Consider the following 18,760-nt stretch of genomic DNA (forward strand, 5'->3'; position numbering starts at 1 on the left):
CAATATTCAGAAAGCACATATATAATATTGGGATGCGCAATTTACGAAATTTCTGAAGAATTGTTCATGTCAACATGAGGGGAAGTTTACGTGACTGCACTCTTTTTCCCTTACTATGGTTTTTATCCCAATGGATTTTTCCTAGTAAGGTTTTTAACGATGCAGTATAAAAACACGTAATGAAGACAATCATTATGATCATCATCACAAGGAGGAGTGTTGAAAATTAATATTTAAACATGAGTATTGAATATTTGAACGTTGAATATTTGAATGTTGAAAATAAGAGTTGTAAATATTGAAAATTATTGTGTGATGATGTAGGTAATGATGAATTTATTTTTGGATTATTTGTAAAGATATTCTATAAACAGCCTCACCATTTGTGAAGAAATTTATAATTGAGTTGAGAAAAAAATATTATAAAGTGTGTAGTTTGATAATTTTGAGAATTTTAGATTTTTACTTTTTACCATAAATTTTTACTTTTTCATAACACTTATTATGTTTGAGTACTATAAATGCAACTAAAAGGAAGGGATGGTAGTTTGAATTATTTGTAAATTTGTCTATTTGGCGTATTGATTTGGTTAATATCCATTTTGATATTTCTTGTTTTCCCAAAATCATTTTTCGTTTCTGTTTCAAACAACAAAATTGATCCCTAATGAAAAACTCCGTCTCATTTTGAAAAGCAATCTCAAACTCAATTTTCCTAAATTATAGAACTCCAGGATAGAAGAAACTGAAAGGATCGGTTAATCGAATAAAGAGTGTTTAGAAGGGGGGGTTGAATAAACACTGCTCTGATTTAAATATTCTTCGACAATATGAGTTCAGTTTTGTTACAAACTGAAACTAGATATCCTGTCGGTCAATAACAATCAGTTAAACTGAATAAAACAGTTGCGAAAAATAAACTGACTGAAAGATAGAGTATCTAACTGAAAATGAAAACTGAAGTAATGACACAATATGTTTCTGGATGTTCGGAGACTTGAATAACTCCTATGTCACCCCTTCTATCACGAAGATAGGATATCCACTAAAAGACTTTGATCAAATACACGACATTGTACTGACCCACTTCAGTTTGGACTTATCACTTTGCCAAAACTGAAACTCTTAGTATACAACACTTTTATAGATCGTAACTGATCTTAGCACAACTTAGAAAATCTATCAAAGATTAAAAAGTGCTATTTAAGCTCGAGAATGTATTCTTGAATACTACTGATATAACTGATAAGTGTGAGCTTTGATTTCTGATTGAGAGTAGATATTTCTGCAGCGTAACAGCAAGTAGAATGATATAACTGAAAGTCGGGGGTTGTTCTTCAGTTGCTGCCTTCGACTATTTATAGGCTTCTCTCTCAACGGTAACATTAAAAGATATTTGAATATTCTAACCATTGATTGCCACTTCGATATGCTCTGAAAGTCGTACACTGCTTTTTCTGAAATGCGGCGATCCACTACCAGTTGCAGATAGTTGTACTATTTGTAGGTTGTCGCTTTCAGCTGATGACGTGTACATCTGAGAGATCAGCTGGTAAAGAATCAGTTGACGAGAATGAACTTCAGTTGTGTCGATCAGTTAACTGAGTTCAGCAGATGACATGTTCAGTTGATGATCAGTTCAGTTGCTTAGTTCAGTTGGTAAGTCTTTTTGTCAAAACACCGGAATTAAGTTTTCAACAATTTCCCCCTTTATGGTGTTTGACAAAACTTAGAGTAAAATATAACTGAATAACTGAACTTTTGTAGATAAAATAAGATGTAGATTCAACTGAACTCATATTCTTCACAAATACAAGAATTTCAGATTCTTCAAGTTTAAGGCTCTTCCCCCTTTTTGTCAAACAGCTCCATCTTAGTAGATAATTTCCGAACGTCAATTGATAGGAGCTTAACAGAGTCGGAAATATTGCTGATAGCAGTTGTCATTGCGACTTGAAGCAAATCTATCTTTCTTGAGACAAGAGACTCCACACTGTCAACTCGTTTGTTGATAGAGTCTTGAGTGGCAGTGAGACTTGAAAATATTCCTCTGTTTTTCTGTATATCTTCAACTGCGAATGTCAGAGAGGTAACAGTAGTTTGTATAGCGTTCAGTTTTTCTAAGTTGAACTGATGAGAGTGGTCCAACTTCAGAGTGTGTGACAGTTGAGTGTTCTGAATCTTTGAGATGGCAGTAATCATTTGTTGCATACTGTTCTGCATTTTCTGAACTTCTTCAAAGATAAGATCAAAATCTGATGAAGATGGAGGAGGAGACTGATGAGAGGTTCCTGGTTCTCCTGAGTTGTGTTCAGAAATGACTAAAGCTTTTTCAGTTGAGACTGTAGCAGCAACATTCTGAACTGGAATATCAGTTTAATTGATTTCTCCTTGAACTGGAGGCGGTGATGGTGGATTCTGATCAGCAGATGAGCTGGCTTGATGAATAGCAGATGGTGAAGAAACAAAAACTGGTGCCTGTAAATGATGATCTTGAGAGTCAGTCGGCACATCAGTTGAAATGGTTTGGTCAGCAGATGAAACTTGCTGAACTAATGCCTATGAGGAAATAAGATCTTCTGGATCGTTTTGATCAACGGGGTGATCAACTTTGTCAGAAGTAGGTTCGATCAAATGGGATTCTTGTACTACTGCTTGGATAATTTCATCAATATGCGCGAAAGAAAGCTCGGCTTCAGTGTACAATTGCTGTTCAGCAGGAGGTGGTTGAGGCATATCCTGAACTGGCTCTTCAGTTGGAACAAGAGCCTGTACTGATGATGATTTTTCAACTATATCCTCTTCATTATTATCTGAATCTCCTTGATGAAGAACCAACTCCGGATCCATTTCCCAAAATTTTATCTGAGATAGCAGCCCAACCAAGTCAGTGTCTAGCTGAGTAATTACTGCTTGATCTGCATAGGCAGTAGGATTTATGGGAACGTAGTTGGCTTTCAATTTGCTAACAATTTGAGCCAACTTCTTGGCTCTCACCTGATCAAACAAATAAGATTTTCTATCCATAGCCTGAGCAATTGTGGCAGCTTTTACCGTTCTTAGAACATAAGCTTCCAATTTGATGAAGGTGTTCAGCTGTGATTTCTTCTTCAGTTGCTTGGCAAAAACTTGTGTACGAAAGGCTGTCCAAGCATCATAGGCCTGAATTTTTGAAGCTGCGAAACTATTATCCTTTTCCCAAACAAGGTCAATATGTGTCTGAATGACATTGGAAGGTCTGGGCTCTTCAATCAGCTTACCCTTGCCTTTATCAGTACTCAGAATGTGAGGGATTTCCAATCCTGTTCGAGTTGATTCCACCACCTCTATGAATTTTATGCCTTTGGGTCGAGCAGGTGCCACATCAGTATGACGAGTGATTTGAATCAGAGGAGCTTTGGTCCTAACTGATTCCTTTTTGGCACCAACTGAAGCTTCTGGTGGAATGATTTTCAAAGGGACTGCTTCTATTGGTTGCTGAGCATCTGAAGAAATTATCGTATCAGTAGGAATGGATACCTCGGTAGTTGATGGTTTAACCCTTTGGGTTCTTGGTTTCTTGGCAATCTGTGGAGATGGAGTTTTCTCCGAGTCAGATGCACTCAAAACTAATTTCCTCTTTGCTACCTTCAGTTGAGCCAAAGTTTTGGCCTTCTTCACTGATTTTGGGGCCGCTTTATCAGTCCCAATCTCCTGTTTGATCTTGACAAACTGAGCAGGAGAAATGTCCAGTTTGGTCCTCAGTGGCATAGTGTTCTTCGCATTAAAGACTTTAAACTTTGATGATCTTTCTGAATCATCAGCCACTAACCCTTTTATTTTCAGCAGATAACTGAGTTGCACAGCAAAACCCTTTGACTGTTTGGAAGACAAAAACATATTCTTCAGAATATTAAATATAAGATGCTTCCAGTTGAGTGGACGATCAGCCATAATAACAGAAATGGCTTGAAATTTCTCCAAAGTAAGGGCATCAAATGATCCAGCTTTTGCCAAAAGCCCTTTGGCTACGTTCTTTCTTTGGATCGGAGACTTTGATCTTCCGTCCATCAGCAGAGAGTGCGGTTTGCATTTCTTCAATATCAGAAGCTTTAACATCCGAGAGTTGTACCAATCCATCAGAGGGTAGAGAGAAAATTTCTCCAAAGGAGTACTTAGAGATGATCAGAGACTGATCATTGACAGTAGAAACTATGTTGCCATCAGAGTTGACCATACCGGTGGAGTAGAAATCCTGAAGTTCTTTTGGGTAGATTTTTTGAGATGATTTTCCCAAGAACGTCCGTAATCCAGCAGTCTCAAGTTTTTGAAAAACTTTCTTGACATCATCATTACCGAAGGATAGAATTGACTCAAAATTGATAGCCATAGCATTTAGCATATAAGCGGGAATTTGAGTTGCCATTTAGAACGGAGTGAATTCATGAAAAGAAATTGAAGGATGAAATTTGTTCTTGCTCTCAAAAGATTGTGGATAAGCAAGCGTAAAGAAAAACTGAAATGGAGCGGGGAATGGTACATATGTACGTGACTATTCAAATTCTGGACATGTGTCAGTCCAAGAAAATTTTAAAGAAATTCGTGTGTACGTGTGCCAAATGCGTGTGTATTTGAACGGTTTCAAAGGTGTCCACGTTGACACTAATCATTTGCTGAAAAACAGCATTTAATGCTTGAAAGACAGTCACGTCGCTTGATTTAGAATATAATATGTTTAATTAGTTAAATTATATGAGAAGATTAGTGAGTAGCTCAACTGAAAGATCAGTTGTTACTGTGTCCTTTCAGTTGAGAACTTACTAATCAATTGTCTTCTCAATTAACCTCTTAAAACCAATATTCCTCCTAAATAAATGTATTAAAGAAAATAACAATAATATAAGCAAGATTAATTAAAGGAAATCGTGATGCTTGGTAGAGTAATCGTCATTTAAAAGGACATTGTCCTTTCATATTCCTCGTTTTGTTCTATAAATAAGATTTAAACAGTTAGTCACAAGTATATCAGCAGATAACATTCAGCAATATAAAATGGCAGGTGCTAGTGGTTCAAAATCTCCGGACATGGCAGAGGAGTTTATGAAAGCGACGCTGGAGAATAGAAAGATTGAGAAGGAAAATGATGTTTTCCATCAAGTTCTTCGTTACTGGGAGAGTCTCCAAGAGCTCCACTTTCTCTGGGAGAATGAGATGGCCACTACTCCCATTTTGGTGGAAAAGCTAAAGAAATATCGGGAGCGTTTGCACGAAGCCCATGCTGAGTACATTTTCAAACCAGATAACATCTACGAGCTGATGCTTCATAAAGAGAAGAAGATCCTGGAGGACATAGCTGAGTCTGCCAGCTTCGCCAAGACTAGTTCTGGAGAGTTAGGACAATGGCTTTCCAACTGGAGAGATTTTGTTCAAAATGAACCTGAATGCTGTAATACGTAAAAATTTCCTCCAGTGAATAATAAGAATTTGCAATTTATCTTATTCTAGGTTATTTTCCTGCATTACTCAATTTCTTTAGTTAACAAGTAAATCAAGAGCAAAATTACTTAATAACAATTAACTGACTAAAGATTAACTGACAGCAGTTGAAACCAAAAGGAAACTGATTAGGATAAATCAATTAATCCAAGTATATTGCGAAAATGAGAAAACTGAGTCTCAGCCAATGGTTTGGTGAAGATATCAGCCGCTTGCTACTCAGTTTAGACGTATTCCAGTCTGATGTTCTTCTTCAGGGCATGATCTCTGATGAAGTGATGCCTGACATCTATGTGCTTGGTTCTGGAGTGAAGAACTGGATTATAGGTGATAGCAATCGTGCTTGTATTATCACAGAATATGGGCGATTCTTTAGCATCAATTCCATAATCTCTCAGTTGCTACCAAATTCAGAGCAGTTGAGCACAGCAGCTTCCAGCAGCAAGATATTCTGCTTCATTTGTGGAAGTTGCTATGGATGTTTGCTTCTTGCTGAACCATGATATCAGTCTGTCCCCTAGAAACTGACATGATCCACTTAGTACTTTTACGATCAAGCTTACATCATGCATAATCTGCATCTGAATATCCAACTAAATTGAAAGATGAATCTTTAGAATACCATAACCCAACATTTTGTATGCCCTTAAGATATTTCAAAATACGCTTGGCAGCTGTAAAATGTGATTGCATAGGGTTTGCTTGAAATCTAGCACACATGCATACAACAAATACAATATCAGGACGACTAGCAGTTAGGTACAATAATGAACCTATTAAACATCTGTAAAGTGTCGTCTCAACTGATATTCCCCCTTGGTCAGTGTCTAATTTAACTGATGAGCTCATGGGAGTGCTTGTAGCTGAACATAATTCCATGCCAAATTTCTTCAGCAATTCCTTAGTGTATTTGGTTTGACTGATGAAGGTACCCGACTCCAGTTGCTTCACTTGTAATCCAAGAAAGAATGTCAGCTCACCCATCATGCTCATTTCAAATTTCTCCTGCATTAACTTAGCAAACTTCTCGCATAATTTGGGGTTAGTTGACCCAAAAATAATGTCATCAACATAAATTTGAACAAGTAGAATATGATCATTCTTGGAAAATTTGAACAAGGTTATCAACTGATCCAACCAAGAAATCGTGATCAGTTAGAAATTTTGAAAGAGTTTCGTACCAAGCACTTGGAGCTTGTTTAAGATCATATAAGGCTTTGTTCAAATGGTAGACATGATCAGAAAGGTGATGACTGATAAAACCTGGATGTTGTTCAACGTAGACTTCTTCCTGCAACTGGTCATTCAGAAATGCACTCTTTACATCCATTTGGTAGACTTTGAAGTTTTTGAATGAAGCATAGGCAATGAATATCCTGATTGCCTCCAGTCTTGCAACTGGTGCATAAGTCTCATCATAATCAATTCCTTCTTCCTGTCTATAGCCTTGTGCTACTAGCCTTGCTTTGTTATGCACAACTGAACCATCTTCATTCCGTTTGTTCCTGTACACCCACTTTGTACCTATAACAATTTTTGAAATTGGTCTTGGAACTAAGTTCCAGACATTGTTATGGATAAACTGGTTCAGCTCCTCTTGCATTGCATTTATCCAGTTAGGATCAGCAAGAGCTTCATCAGTCTTTTTGGGTTCTAGTTGTGATACGAAAGCTGAATGAATGAATAGATTGAGCATCTGATTTCTTGTTCTTACTAGATCAGATGGATTACCTATTACCAACTATGGAGGGTGTGATTTCTTTCATCTGAGTTCAGCATTTGTTGTTTCTATATCGGCAATTGCTTCTGTAGGTAACTGAGTATCTTCAGTTTTAGTTGGAGCAGTTTCAGTTGGTAACTGAATGTCATTTGGTTGCTCTATTAACTGATCATTAGGAACAGCTTCTGGTTTTTCTGATTGATCTAATACTTCCGGTTCAGGTGTTTGGAGGTTGCTTTGATTGATATGGATGTCTTCTTCATCATCATCATCCAAGCTAATATCTGTAAATCGATCAGCCAGCTCAACTTGATCAGTTGGCTTATCAGTTAGTACAGTTTCATCAAAAACAACATGAATATATTCCTCAACGTTTAAAGTATTTTTGTTGAAGACTCTATAAGCTTTACTCACTGAAGAATAACCAAGAAATATTCTTTCTGCGGATTTAGCATCAAAAGCTTTTAAATGAGTTTTACCATTGACAAGTATAAAACATCTGCAGCCGAATATTTTAAAGTAGGAAACTACACTTTTTCTTCCATGCCAGATCTCATAAGGTGTTTTCATATGATTCTTATTAATCAATGATCTGTTTTGAGTGTAACACACAGTGTTCACTGCTTCTGCCCAAAACCTTTGAGAAATACCAGAATCAGCAAGCATTGTTCTAGCAGCCTCTTTGAGGGTCCGATTTCTCCTTTCAGCTACACCATTTTGCTGAGGAGTTCTAGCTGCTGAGAGCTCATGCTTAATTCCGGCATTCTCTAAATAATTTGAAAGAATTTGATTGATAAATTCAGTTCCTCGATCGGATCTGATTCTGTCAATTCCAACTGATTTTTCGTTTAATAATCGTTTGAAAAGCTTAATCAGTTGAGCAGCAGTTTGGTCTTTGGACTTGAGAAATATAACCCAAGTGAATCTTGAAAAGTCATCTACAACCACCAAGGTGTATTTCATTCCCCCTAAGCTCATGACTGGTATTGGACCAAATAGATCCATATGTAACAGCTCTAAGCATTGGGAAGAAGATTTACGACCCTTGTTCTTAAAAGAAGATTTGATTTGTTTACCAAACTAACATGCTGAGCAAATTTTGTCTTTGATAAAATCCATTTTGGGCAGTCCAGTAACAAGATCGTGATTACTCAAATATGCAATAGATTTGAAGTTTAGGTGGTTTAATCTCTTATGCCACAACCAGTTTTTAGAAGATTTTGAAGCAATAAAACATACTGGTACCTAAGGTTGATCATTCCAACTGACTTTGTAAGTGTTTCCACACCTTTTGCCTGTTAGGATGATCTCTTCAATTGAGCTTTTGACTGAACAAGAATGTTTGTCAAACTGAACTGAGAATCCATTATCGCATAATTGACTGATGCTAATCAGATTATACTTGAGATTCTCAAATAATAATACGTCATTAATGATGAAATTACCATGGATAAGCTTACCCTTACCCACAGTTTTACCTTTAGACTTATCTCCAAAACTGATGTTCGGTCCAGTATACTTAATCAGTTGAGATAGTAGTTTTGAATCTCCTGTCATGTGGCGTGAACATCCACTATCCAAGTACCAAATAGATTCAATGCTTGTACCTGATACCTGCAATCACACAAAAGATAAGATTCTGTTACCCTTTTTCTATTTGGGTCCAAAGTTGATTAGTATTTTAGGAATCCAGACTTGGATCAGTCTAACTGACCGTCCAGTTGTTATATTCCATATGGTCTTTCCCTGTCTGTGTGTGCTTGGTGTATGGTGTGCAGGAGATATAACATGAGATTTGCCCTTTTTCAACTGATTGTTCAGCCAGTATCTCTTCTGAACTGGCTTCCTGTTATAGTAATTTGAGTAGCCATTTGAGTAATTTTTGCTGAAAGTTTTTGGTGGCGGACTTCGTGAGTCAGTCGCAACTTTTGGGATATAACCAATACCACATCTTTTGCCCTTGTTCATACTTTGAGTTGGCTGTTCAATCAGTTTACTTGGCTCCGCTTGTTCTTGTACCATAATTGATTTGACAAAGTGAATGTATTTCCCTTTATCCATGTTCAGTTTTGGTCGAGTATCCTTGGGAGACATTTCATCTTGGTTACTGAACCCTAAACCAGTTTTATTAGTAACTGATTTTTGTGAGTTCTGTATATCAGTCAATGCAATAGATGATTTGTTCCAAGCCTGAATAAGCTCAGTTTGCTTTGAATTTTCAAGCATTACTTTTGAATCATTAACTGATCCTTGCTTCTTTCAGTATTGAGTTCAGCAATCTCATTTTTCAGACTCAACATATCAACTGATTCATCAGTTGTAGTCTTATTGTCAATAGGATCATTTTGCTTTGCTCTGGCTTTTTCAAAAGATAAAGCAAGCTTTTGATACTCATTAATCATGTCATGCAATGTTGAAATAAGTTCTTCTCTCGTAAAATAAGTTCAGCTAAAGTCAAATACCTGTTGGCTGCTGGATTCTAGTTTTGTGTCATCAGCCATCAGACATTTCACTTCTTCTTCATTGTCACTAGAACTGCATGAAGTTTCTAGTTCTGACTCCTCGCTGTCAGTGTCTGCCCACTTTGATTTGCTCTCTTCAGCCAAGAGTACTTCATGCTTCTTCCTCGAGAACTTCTTATCATCTTTGAACATCTTTCTGTGCTCATATGGTTTCTTTCTTCTTTCAGTTGAGCCTTGACTGTCTTTCTTTGGTTTGGTACAGTCAGCAATGAAGTGACCTGGTTTGTCACAGTTGTAGCAAGCGTTTGATTCTTCCTCGGAATTTCTTCTTTGATATCTATTTTGAAAGTTTCATTGGTTTTTCCTCATAAATCTTCCAAATTTTTGATGAACAATGGCATGGCATCATTACTTAGTTGATCAGCAGCTTTTTCAACTGAACCAGTTGGTTCTATTCTAACAGCAGCTAAGGCAGTTGTGACTGCTGGAGTAGGAGATTCTCCTTCTACGAGTTTGCAACTCAAACTCGTAGGCTTTCAAATCAGCAAATAGGTCATGAAGCTCAACTTTGTTCAGATCCTTGGATTCTCTCATTGCCATGGTCTTCATATTCTACTCCTTGGGAAAACCTCTGATTATCTTCAATGCAACTTCTTTGTTTGAGTACACTTTCCAAGTGCATTTAGTTCATTGATGATGCAGATGGTTCTTTCATCATAATCATGCATCGTTTCACCAACTTTCATTTTGATATTGTCAAACTTCTGAACAGCAACAGAAAGTTTGTTTTCTTTGGTTTGTTCACTTCCCTTCGCAAAGCTGAATTAACTTCTCCCAAATCTCTTTGGCTGTCTTGCACATCTTGATTTTACTGAACGTTACTTTGTCCAGTGTTTTATACAATATGTCCTTTGCCACATTATCCAAGTTGGCTTTTCTTTTATCTTCTGTGGTCCATTCTTCTCTGGACTTTTCTATACGATGAGGTGCCCCACCAGTAATGGCAACAGCTGTGTTGGCTTTCAAAATCTTCATGGGTCCGTCAGTTATAATGTACCACATATCATCATCTTGTGCAGCTAGGTGAGCCTGCATCCTGATCTTCCAATCGTCAAAGTCTTCTCTAGAGAACATGGGAATCTTGTTGAATGAAGACATAATGAACAGTTTGAGTATAGATATTCTGAGACGAGATATAACCTGGCTCTGATGCCACTTGAAAGGATCGGTTAATCGAATAAAGAGTGTTTAGAAGGGGGTGTTGAATAAACACTGCTCTGATTTAAATATTCTTCGACAATATTAGTTCAGTTTTGTTACAAACTGAAACTAGATATCCCGTCGGTCAATAACAATCAGTTAAACTGAATAAAACAGTTGCGGAAAATAAACTGACTGAAAGATAGAGTATCTAACTGAAAATGAAAACTGAAGTAATGACACAATATGTTTTCGGATGTTCGGAGACTTGAATAACTCCTACGTCGCCCCTTCTATCACGAAGATAGGATATCCACTAAAAAACTTTGATCAAATACACGACAATGTACTGACCCACTTCAGTTTGGACTTATCACTTTGCCAAAACTGAAACTCTTAGTAATACAACACTTTTATAGATCGTAACTGATCTTAGCACAACTTAGAAAATCTATCAAAGATTACAAAGTGAAACACAACAAATTGCATAATTATTGTACGCGCTCACCTCTGTGTTCAACAATGATGTGAAACTCATCTATTTAGATGTGATGAAACATATCCAAACTGTACATCCAATTCTAAAACTGTTTTTCGTTTCTTTTTCAGACAACCAATTGATCCTAATGGAAAAATATGTCTACCTTTTGGAAAGCAATCTCAAATTCATTTTCTCAAATTGTAGAACTCTCGGACACAAGAAACACAACAAATCGTAAAATTATTGTCAGTTCTCACCTCTATGTTTATCATGATATGAAACTCATCTATTTGGATGTGATGAAACATATCCAAATTATACATCTAATAGATGAGTGTCATTTTATTGATAGATATAGTAGATGGATAATATATCAAAATTATATATAATTTTGTTTTAAAATGAATTTTTTTACTGCTTTATTATGATGTGAAATTTAGAACTTATATTATTATTTGGTGAATAACATGTGAAAAAGTTCGAAAAAATAATAATAATTGATTTTCTTGAATGGAATAGATAGAATTGTATCATGGATGAAAATTTATTTTTGTATTCTTCTCTTTGTCGTTTAACCACGAGAATTGGGTAAAGATGTGGTGGCTAATGGAAGTTGCCACCAAGCCGTGGTTGGTGATGGAAGTTAATTTTGCGATCTCCATGCTTCGACTTGGTCTGCTTCGAACTAAGGTTTTTTATTTTGGGGAAATGAGAAATGAATGATTGGTATAAGCTTTAAGAGGAGATGGAAGGAAAAATCAATTTGGAAAACATTAGGGATCAAAGAAGAGTACAATTTTGGGAAAATCGGCAAACAAGAGGGATCAAAATGAGTATTAACTCTTTTTGACCACGTAAGTATTTAAATTTGGGTTTCGGTCTTATAAGTTAGGTTATGTTTTAGTTTTTGGCCTTTTTAATGGAGTAGTGCATGGAGCTGAATATGCCAACATTTTCAATATGATATGATCATTTTCTGGTGTCAAATCAACATTTTCTAGTGTTACGCTAACACTTAGACAAGAATATGACCAAATACAAATTTAGAGGACCATTTTAACGATTTTCCCTTAAAAATTTTATCGTATATTCTTTTGAAAAACTACATAATACACACACACACACACTATTATATAATATTTTAGAATCTAATAGAATCCACTTTGGTGTATACATGGGTTATCAAAATTTATTTCTAATATTACCCGTGCATAATATTTGTTTTGTAATTTTGAAGGTTTAGACTTGTTAATAATCTTCATACTTCTCGCCATCTTCTTCCCAATTTTTCTCAACCTTCTTCATATTTTACCTCAAAGCTCACATTTTTTTTCCGTTTATATTATGCGAGGACATGAAACCACGTGCGATTATTAATAATATTAATACAAATTCTATGATTTATTGATAACTTGTTTTTCGAGATCTTCTTCCAACCACCTCACACTTAAGGACTGTTCGGTTAACCGCCCAAAGTGAATCGAAAATTCGGTTTGAACCGAAAACCAAACCATTAATTTGGTTCGATTTTTTGTTTTAAATTTTTTGGATTTTTATTTTCGATTTGATTCGTTTTTTAACTGGGTAACCGAACCGAAAATCGTTTTTTATTTTTAAAATATTTTTTTTAGTTTATAAACCAATTTTAAATTTTTATTATTTATTTTTATTTATAATAAATAAAAATATAAAAATGAAAAGTTGGTTAAACTGAAAAACCCAAAAAAAAAATTGGCATTACCGAACGGTTCGAATTTTTGTTTAACCAAATTTTCGGATCGATTCAAGCAGTTTCAACTGGATAAACAGCCATATAATATACTGTCAAAATATATGAAATGCACAAAGTTGTGAGGAGCTATAGCATCAACTTGGCCAACATTCAGCCCAGAAGCTTGCTTTGGCATATCTCGTGTATGATTAGTATCAATTTTCATAAACCATATAATTCATCATGCTAAATCATTAAAAACTTGACTGAAAACTTAAGTGGCAACGTACCTGAAGTCATAATTCTATAGAACATGTCTTGATCTTCTATATCTACTCGCTCTTTTTATTTGAAAGAGTCCTTTAGTCTTCTCTTCTGAATTTTTTCTTAATGGAGAAGATAAATAGAGAACGCGATGCCGCTTGATCAGGGACCATGTCCCATATCTCATGGGTCTAACAGGCCCTGTTTCGTATTCAGGATGGGTAATGGGTCGAAGTTTTTTTCATGAGGACGGATATTGGGTTTAGCCATACCCGTCCCACACCTGCCGCATTGACATTTCTACAAATCGGCCAAATGAGCTTAAACGAGCTCTAATTTGCCAGAAATGACACCTTTAATATGTAAAAACTAAGCTCAAATGATCTCAAGTATGCAAATCAAAATTCAAATATGTACATATTGATATTAAATAAGAAAAAAATATTTTCAGAGAAGATGAAGAATGCCTTCGCTGTTGACCCACAACATCGGTAATAGATCTCATCGTTGGAGAACTTTCTTATGATGGAAACACCTATTGGGATAGGAGAATCAAGGAAGGGAGAAGACACATATGAAGATATTGTTGAAAGATAAGTAGCAGCAAATTATGCAATATAAGTGGAGAGTGGAGAGAATATAATTTAATTGGGATGAATCAATAGTTGAAAATGCTCTGCCTTTTATAGGCATGCATGGAGAATCACCTAGCTTAATTTTCTCAACAAATTCCTAACAAACTAAGAAATAATCAAACACTAACAATTAGCTACAGACTTTGACCAACTAACATTTGACTTGGTAATAACTAAAATAATTATCATTTATTCTAATAACTGAAGAATTAAATAAATGAATTTATTTAACAACCGAAAAGAGCTGATGTTGTATTTTAATACACTCCCTCAACATCAGCTTTATTTCTTTCTTCTATTCCAAGCTGCTGGCGAAATTTTTCAAACTTATTTCCACTTAAGCCTTTGGTAAACAAATCTGCAACTTGAATTTTCTGTGTTGATATGGTTCAAAACAATTTTCTCTTGCAGAACCTTTTCTCTGATAAAATGATAATGCACTTCCACATGCTTAGTTCTTGCATGAAAGATTGGATTTTCTGCCAAACGTATTGCTGACTGATTGTCACAATACAGCGGGATTGCATAATCTGTTGGTTGATGTAGATTCTTCAATAATTGTAGTAACCAAGAGCTCTCTTGAGCTGCCATAGCTGCGGCTCGATACTCTGCTTCTGTTGTCGATAAAGATACAGTGGATTGCTTTTTGCTACACCAGGAAATTGGTCCTTTTCCAAGCATAAAAACATACCATGTAGTTGAACGTCGAGTGTCATGGTCACCGCTATAGTCGGCATCATAGTAACCAAATAATTTGCAACTTTCATCTTTCTTGTACAATATACCATAGCCAAGTGTATTCTTCACATATCTCAAAATTCCCCGAATTGCATCCAAGTGAGGCTTCTTTGGAATTTGCATGTATCGGCTCATTACTCCAACTGCATAAGAAATACCTAGGTCTGGTTATAGTTAAATAAATCAAACTACCCACCAATTTTCTATACATCGTTGCATCTTCCAAATCTTTCCCTTCATGAGCACATATTTTGGTATTTGGCTCCATTGGAGACGAAATAGATTTGCACTCGAGCATCCCAAATTTCTTCAACAAGTCTCTTGAATATTTTTGTTGAAAAAGAAATATCCCCTATTGAGTACGATCAATTTCTAGACCAAGGAAGTGTTTGAGCTGTCCAAGTTCTTTCATTTGAAAACGAACAGATAAATTTTTCTTTGTTCAAGAATTTTGTCTTCCCAATTTCCTGTTATGATTAAATCATCCACATATACTAGCACAATAGCTAGCTGCCTTCCATCATATTTTACAAACAAATTGGAATCTGCAGATGTCATTGAATAACCATTATGAATAAGAAATTCTCCAATCTTACTGTACCAAGCTCTCGGTGCTTGTTTTAACCCGTAAAGTGCCTTTTGTAGCTTACACACATATTCGGGATAAACTTGACTCTGAAAACCCAAAGGTTGATTCATGTAGATCACTCGATCCAACTCACCATGTAAGAACGCATTCTTTACATCCATTTGCCACAAATTCCAAACTTGACTTGCTGCAAGTGCAAGTAAAACTCGAACATTTGTAAGCTTTGCAACTGGGCTAAATGTTTCATCGTAATCTAATACATGTTGTTGTGAAAACCCTCGAGCAACAAGTCGAGCCTTGTGTCTTTCAATTGAACCATCTGAGCGATGCTTATATTTTGTACACCCATTTGCAAGAAATAGGCTTCACATCTTTAGGCTTTGGTACAAGATGCCAAGTTTGATTTGGAATGCTACAATATCCTCGTCCATTGCTTTTTGCCATTCCGGATTTGATGATGCTTCTTCAAATGTGTATGGTTCTTTTTCATTTACTTCTTCTATTATTGCTTGGCATATTTAGCATTTGGTTTTATAATCCTAGTCGATCTTCTGAGAGAAATTGATTCTTCTCCTCCATTAGGTTCATCTTCTATGCTTGGTTGTTCATACACACTTGTCCTCCAAGAATTTTGTCTAATGCCTTCTTGGATATTATCTCCAAAATCTATATCATCATTTTTATCTAATTCCAGTTGGATATGAGAATGTGGCAATTCATCTTTGATGATATTACCATTGTCTAACAACCACCATGAAGATGCTTCATCAAACACCACATTTCGAGATGTATAACACTTTCCAGTTGTAGGATCACAACACCTCCACCCCTTTCTTTGACTGTCATATCCAACAAAGATACACTTAACAACCTTTTTGTCCATTTTGCTACGTAAATGATCAGGTATAAAAACATAGCAAATGCAACCAAAAACTCGAAAATAGTTGACTGTAGGCTTCTTATTCCATAATAATTCAAAAGGTGAACGAAAACATAACCTTTGTTGAGGAAGCCGATTAATTACAAGGGCTGCAGTTCTCATTGCTTCTGCCCAAAACTGTTTAGCGACATTTCTTGCATGAAGCATACTTCGACATATTTCAGCTAGATGTCTATTCTTCCTCTCTGCTACTCCATTTTGCTGTGGAGTGTTTGGACATGTGAATTGATGATATATTCGACATTCTCGAAGGAAATTGCAGAACTCGTTTGAGGTATATTCACCTCCATTGTCAGTGCGAAGACACTGAATTCTTTTACCAATTTTTGCTTCTGCATCATTTTTGAACTCTTTAAACTTTGAAAAAGTTTCAGACTTTTCTTTCATGAAATACACCCACAAGTACCTGGAGAAATCATCAATAAAAGTTACTATGAATTTCATCCCACCAATGGAGGTTTGCTTGATAGGTCCAAACACATCCGAGTCTGAGTGGATTAATTCCAATGGCTCCTTTGCTTTAAATTTGTATTCTTCATATGGCAATTGATGTGCTTTTCCATATTGACACCCAACATATATTCTATCTGTTTTTACTTCAAGTTTGGGCAGCCGTTTCACCAACGATTTTTTCATCATCTCATTTAGCTTGGAGTAACTAACATGACTTAACCGCATATGCCATAAATCTGTTGTCTCGTTTTTTCTAGTTTTGTCAACATATGTTGTTTCTGCAGACATCACATAAACTGAATCCAGTCGTCTTCCCTTCATCACTGGCTCTTCAATAATCTCAAGATCACGACAAACCTTTACATCTTTTGGACCAAACAACACACAGTGACCTGAAGATGTTAATTGTGATACTGAAATGAGATTCTTTTTCATACATGGAACGTGATAAACATTTTGAAGTGATAATTCACTTGCATTATTTTGAGGAGCGACTATCGTATTACCGATATGGGCTATCGGTAATTTTGAATTGTTTGCTATCACCACCACTCGGCTTCCCTTATATTCTGACAAATCTTGCAGCTTTTCTTTATCACCGGTCATGTGATTTGAGCATCTCGAGTCAACAATCCAAGCATTGTCATAATCAATTTGTTCCGAGGTTGTTGCTGTGAGAGCTAGCTCATCTTCTTCTACAGCATATAATGCATCATCATCCCATTCATCTTCACTTTTAGAAGCAGCAACATTACTTTCCACCAATTTTTTCTTCAAAGGCCAAGCTTTCGCCATATGACCTTTCTCACCGCAATTGTAACACTTTCATTCAAACTTCTTGCCATAACCGTGATTTTTTTAAGCTCCCCATGAACATGTTCTTCCCTTGCCTTGATGATCTTTTACTTTATCATCATTCTTTTTAGACCACCCAGCTATGTGTTGCTTGGAGTTCCTTTTGTTTTTACCGACGTAGAGTGCTTCCTCCTCACCCTTAAACGAAACTCCTCCTCCCATTTGCTTAGCTAGTGCTTCTTGTCCAGCAAGCAAATTTTCGAACTCAACTAGTGATGGCTGACTTTGCCATCCTTGTACAGCAGCAACAAAGCCCCTATATTCAGGTCTCAAACCATGGATAATTATTCTCTTCATCCTGGTTTCTCCAATTAAATCACTTGGATCCAACTCGGTAATTTCACGGCATAAAGTTTTCACCTTGTGGAAGTATTGAAAGATCGTCATGCCGCGTTGAGCTATCGACAAAATTTCACTCTCCAGAAGTTGAAGCCTTGTGTCATTTTTCTTTGAGAACAAGGTGGCAAATGTATCCCAAGCTTCTTTGGGAGTTTTGACATCCTTTATATGCTCTAGCACATCTTCTTCCACTGTAATATTTAAAACAAACATTGATTTGCCTGCTTTTATCTTCCACTTTCTCAATGTACCATGTATATCTTCTGCCTCCGGTTGAGTGACTTCACTTCCATTGACAACCTCCCACAAGTCTTGGCCTTGCATATAAGACAACATACATGTGGACCAAGTATTGTAATTTTGATTGTTGAGTTTCTTGATTCCACCAACTTGAAGATCGCTCATCTTGTCAATAGGAAGAGAAGAAGAAATATTATTTTTTTTGTTGTCAGCAAACATCGAGCTCTGATACCAATATGTTGAAAGATAAGTAGCAGCAAATTATGCAATATAAGTGGAGAGTGGAGAGAATATAATTTATTTGGGAGGAATCAATAGTTGAAAATGCTTTGTCTTTTATAGACATACACGGAGAATCACCTAGCTTAATTTTCTCAACAAATTCCTAACAAACTAAGAAATAATCAAACACTAACAATTAGCTACAGACTTTCTACAGACTTTGACCAACTAACATTTGACTTGGTAATAACTAAAATAATTACCATTTATTCTAATAACTGAAGAATTAAATAAATGAATTTATTTAACAACCGAAAAGAGCTGATGTTGTATCTTAACAGATATGAGGGTGAAGTGAAAAACAAAAGAATGGTTAATTAATCTAAATGTTTAAGTCGTGGTGTACTGTTTAATTGCAATGAGGATTTATGATTAA

The 18,760-nt window shown here is 36.0% G+C and overlaps 2 protein-coding genes across 2 annotated transcripts; both read right to left on the minus strand.

Annotated features, from left to right (window-relative positions):
• Window positions 1–14,275: 14,275 nt before the first annotated feature.
• On the minus strand, window positions 14,276–14,821 carry LOC140835421 (secreted RxLR effector protein 161-like). The gene has a single exon (XM_073200913.1). It carries the CDS (start codon window positions 14,819–14,821, stop codon window positions 14,276–14,278), a length of 546 nt encoding a protein of 181 aa, XP_073057014.1.
• Window positions 14,822–17,526: 2,705 nt separating this feature from the next.
• Window positions 17,527–18,267, minus strand: LOC140835422 (uncharacterized). Its single transcript, XM_073200914.1, has one exon. The coding sequence runs from the start codon at window positions 18,265–18,267 to the stop codon at window positions 17,527–17,529; it is 741 nt and encodes a 246-aa protein (XP_073057015.1).
• Window positions 18,268–18,760: the final 493 nt, after the last annotated feature.

The sequence above is a fragment of the Primulina eburnea genome, chromosome 6 (genome assembly GCF_022965805.1).
Source record: "Primulina eburnea isolate SZY01 chromosome 6, ASM2296580v1, whole genome shotgun sequence".
NCBI classification, from domain to species: Eukaryota; Viridiplantae; Streptophyta; class Magnoliopsida; order Lamiales; family Gesneriaceae; genus Primulina; species Primulina eburnea.

What these genes read in the sequence shown, in the direction of transcription:
- LOC140835421 (XM_073200913.1), bottom strand. Translation starts at nt 14,821, where the DNA reads ATGAGCCGATACATGCAAATTCCAAAGAAGCCTCACTTGGATGCAATT.
- LOC140835422 (XM_073200914.1), bottom strand. Translation starts at nt 18,267, where the DNA reads ATGAGCGATCTTCAAGTTGGTGGAATCAAGAAACTCAACAATCAAAAT.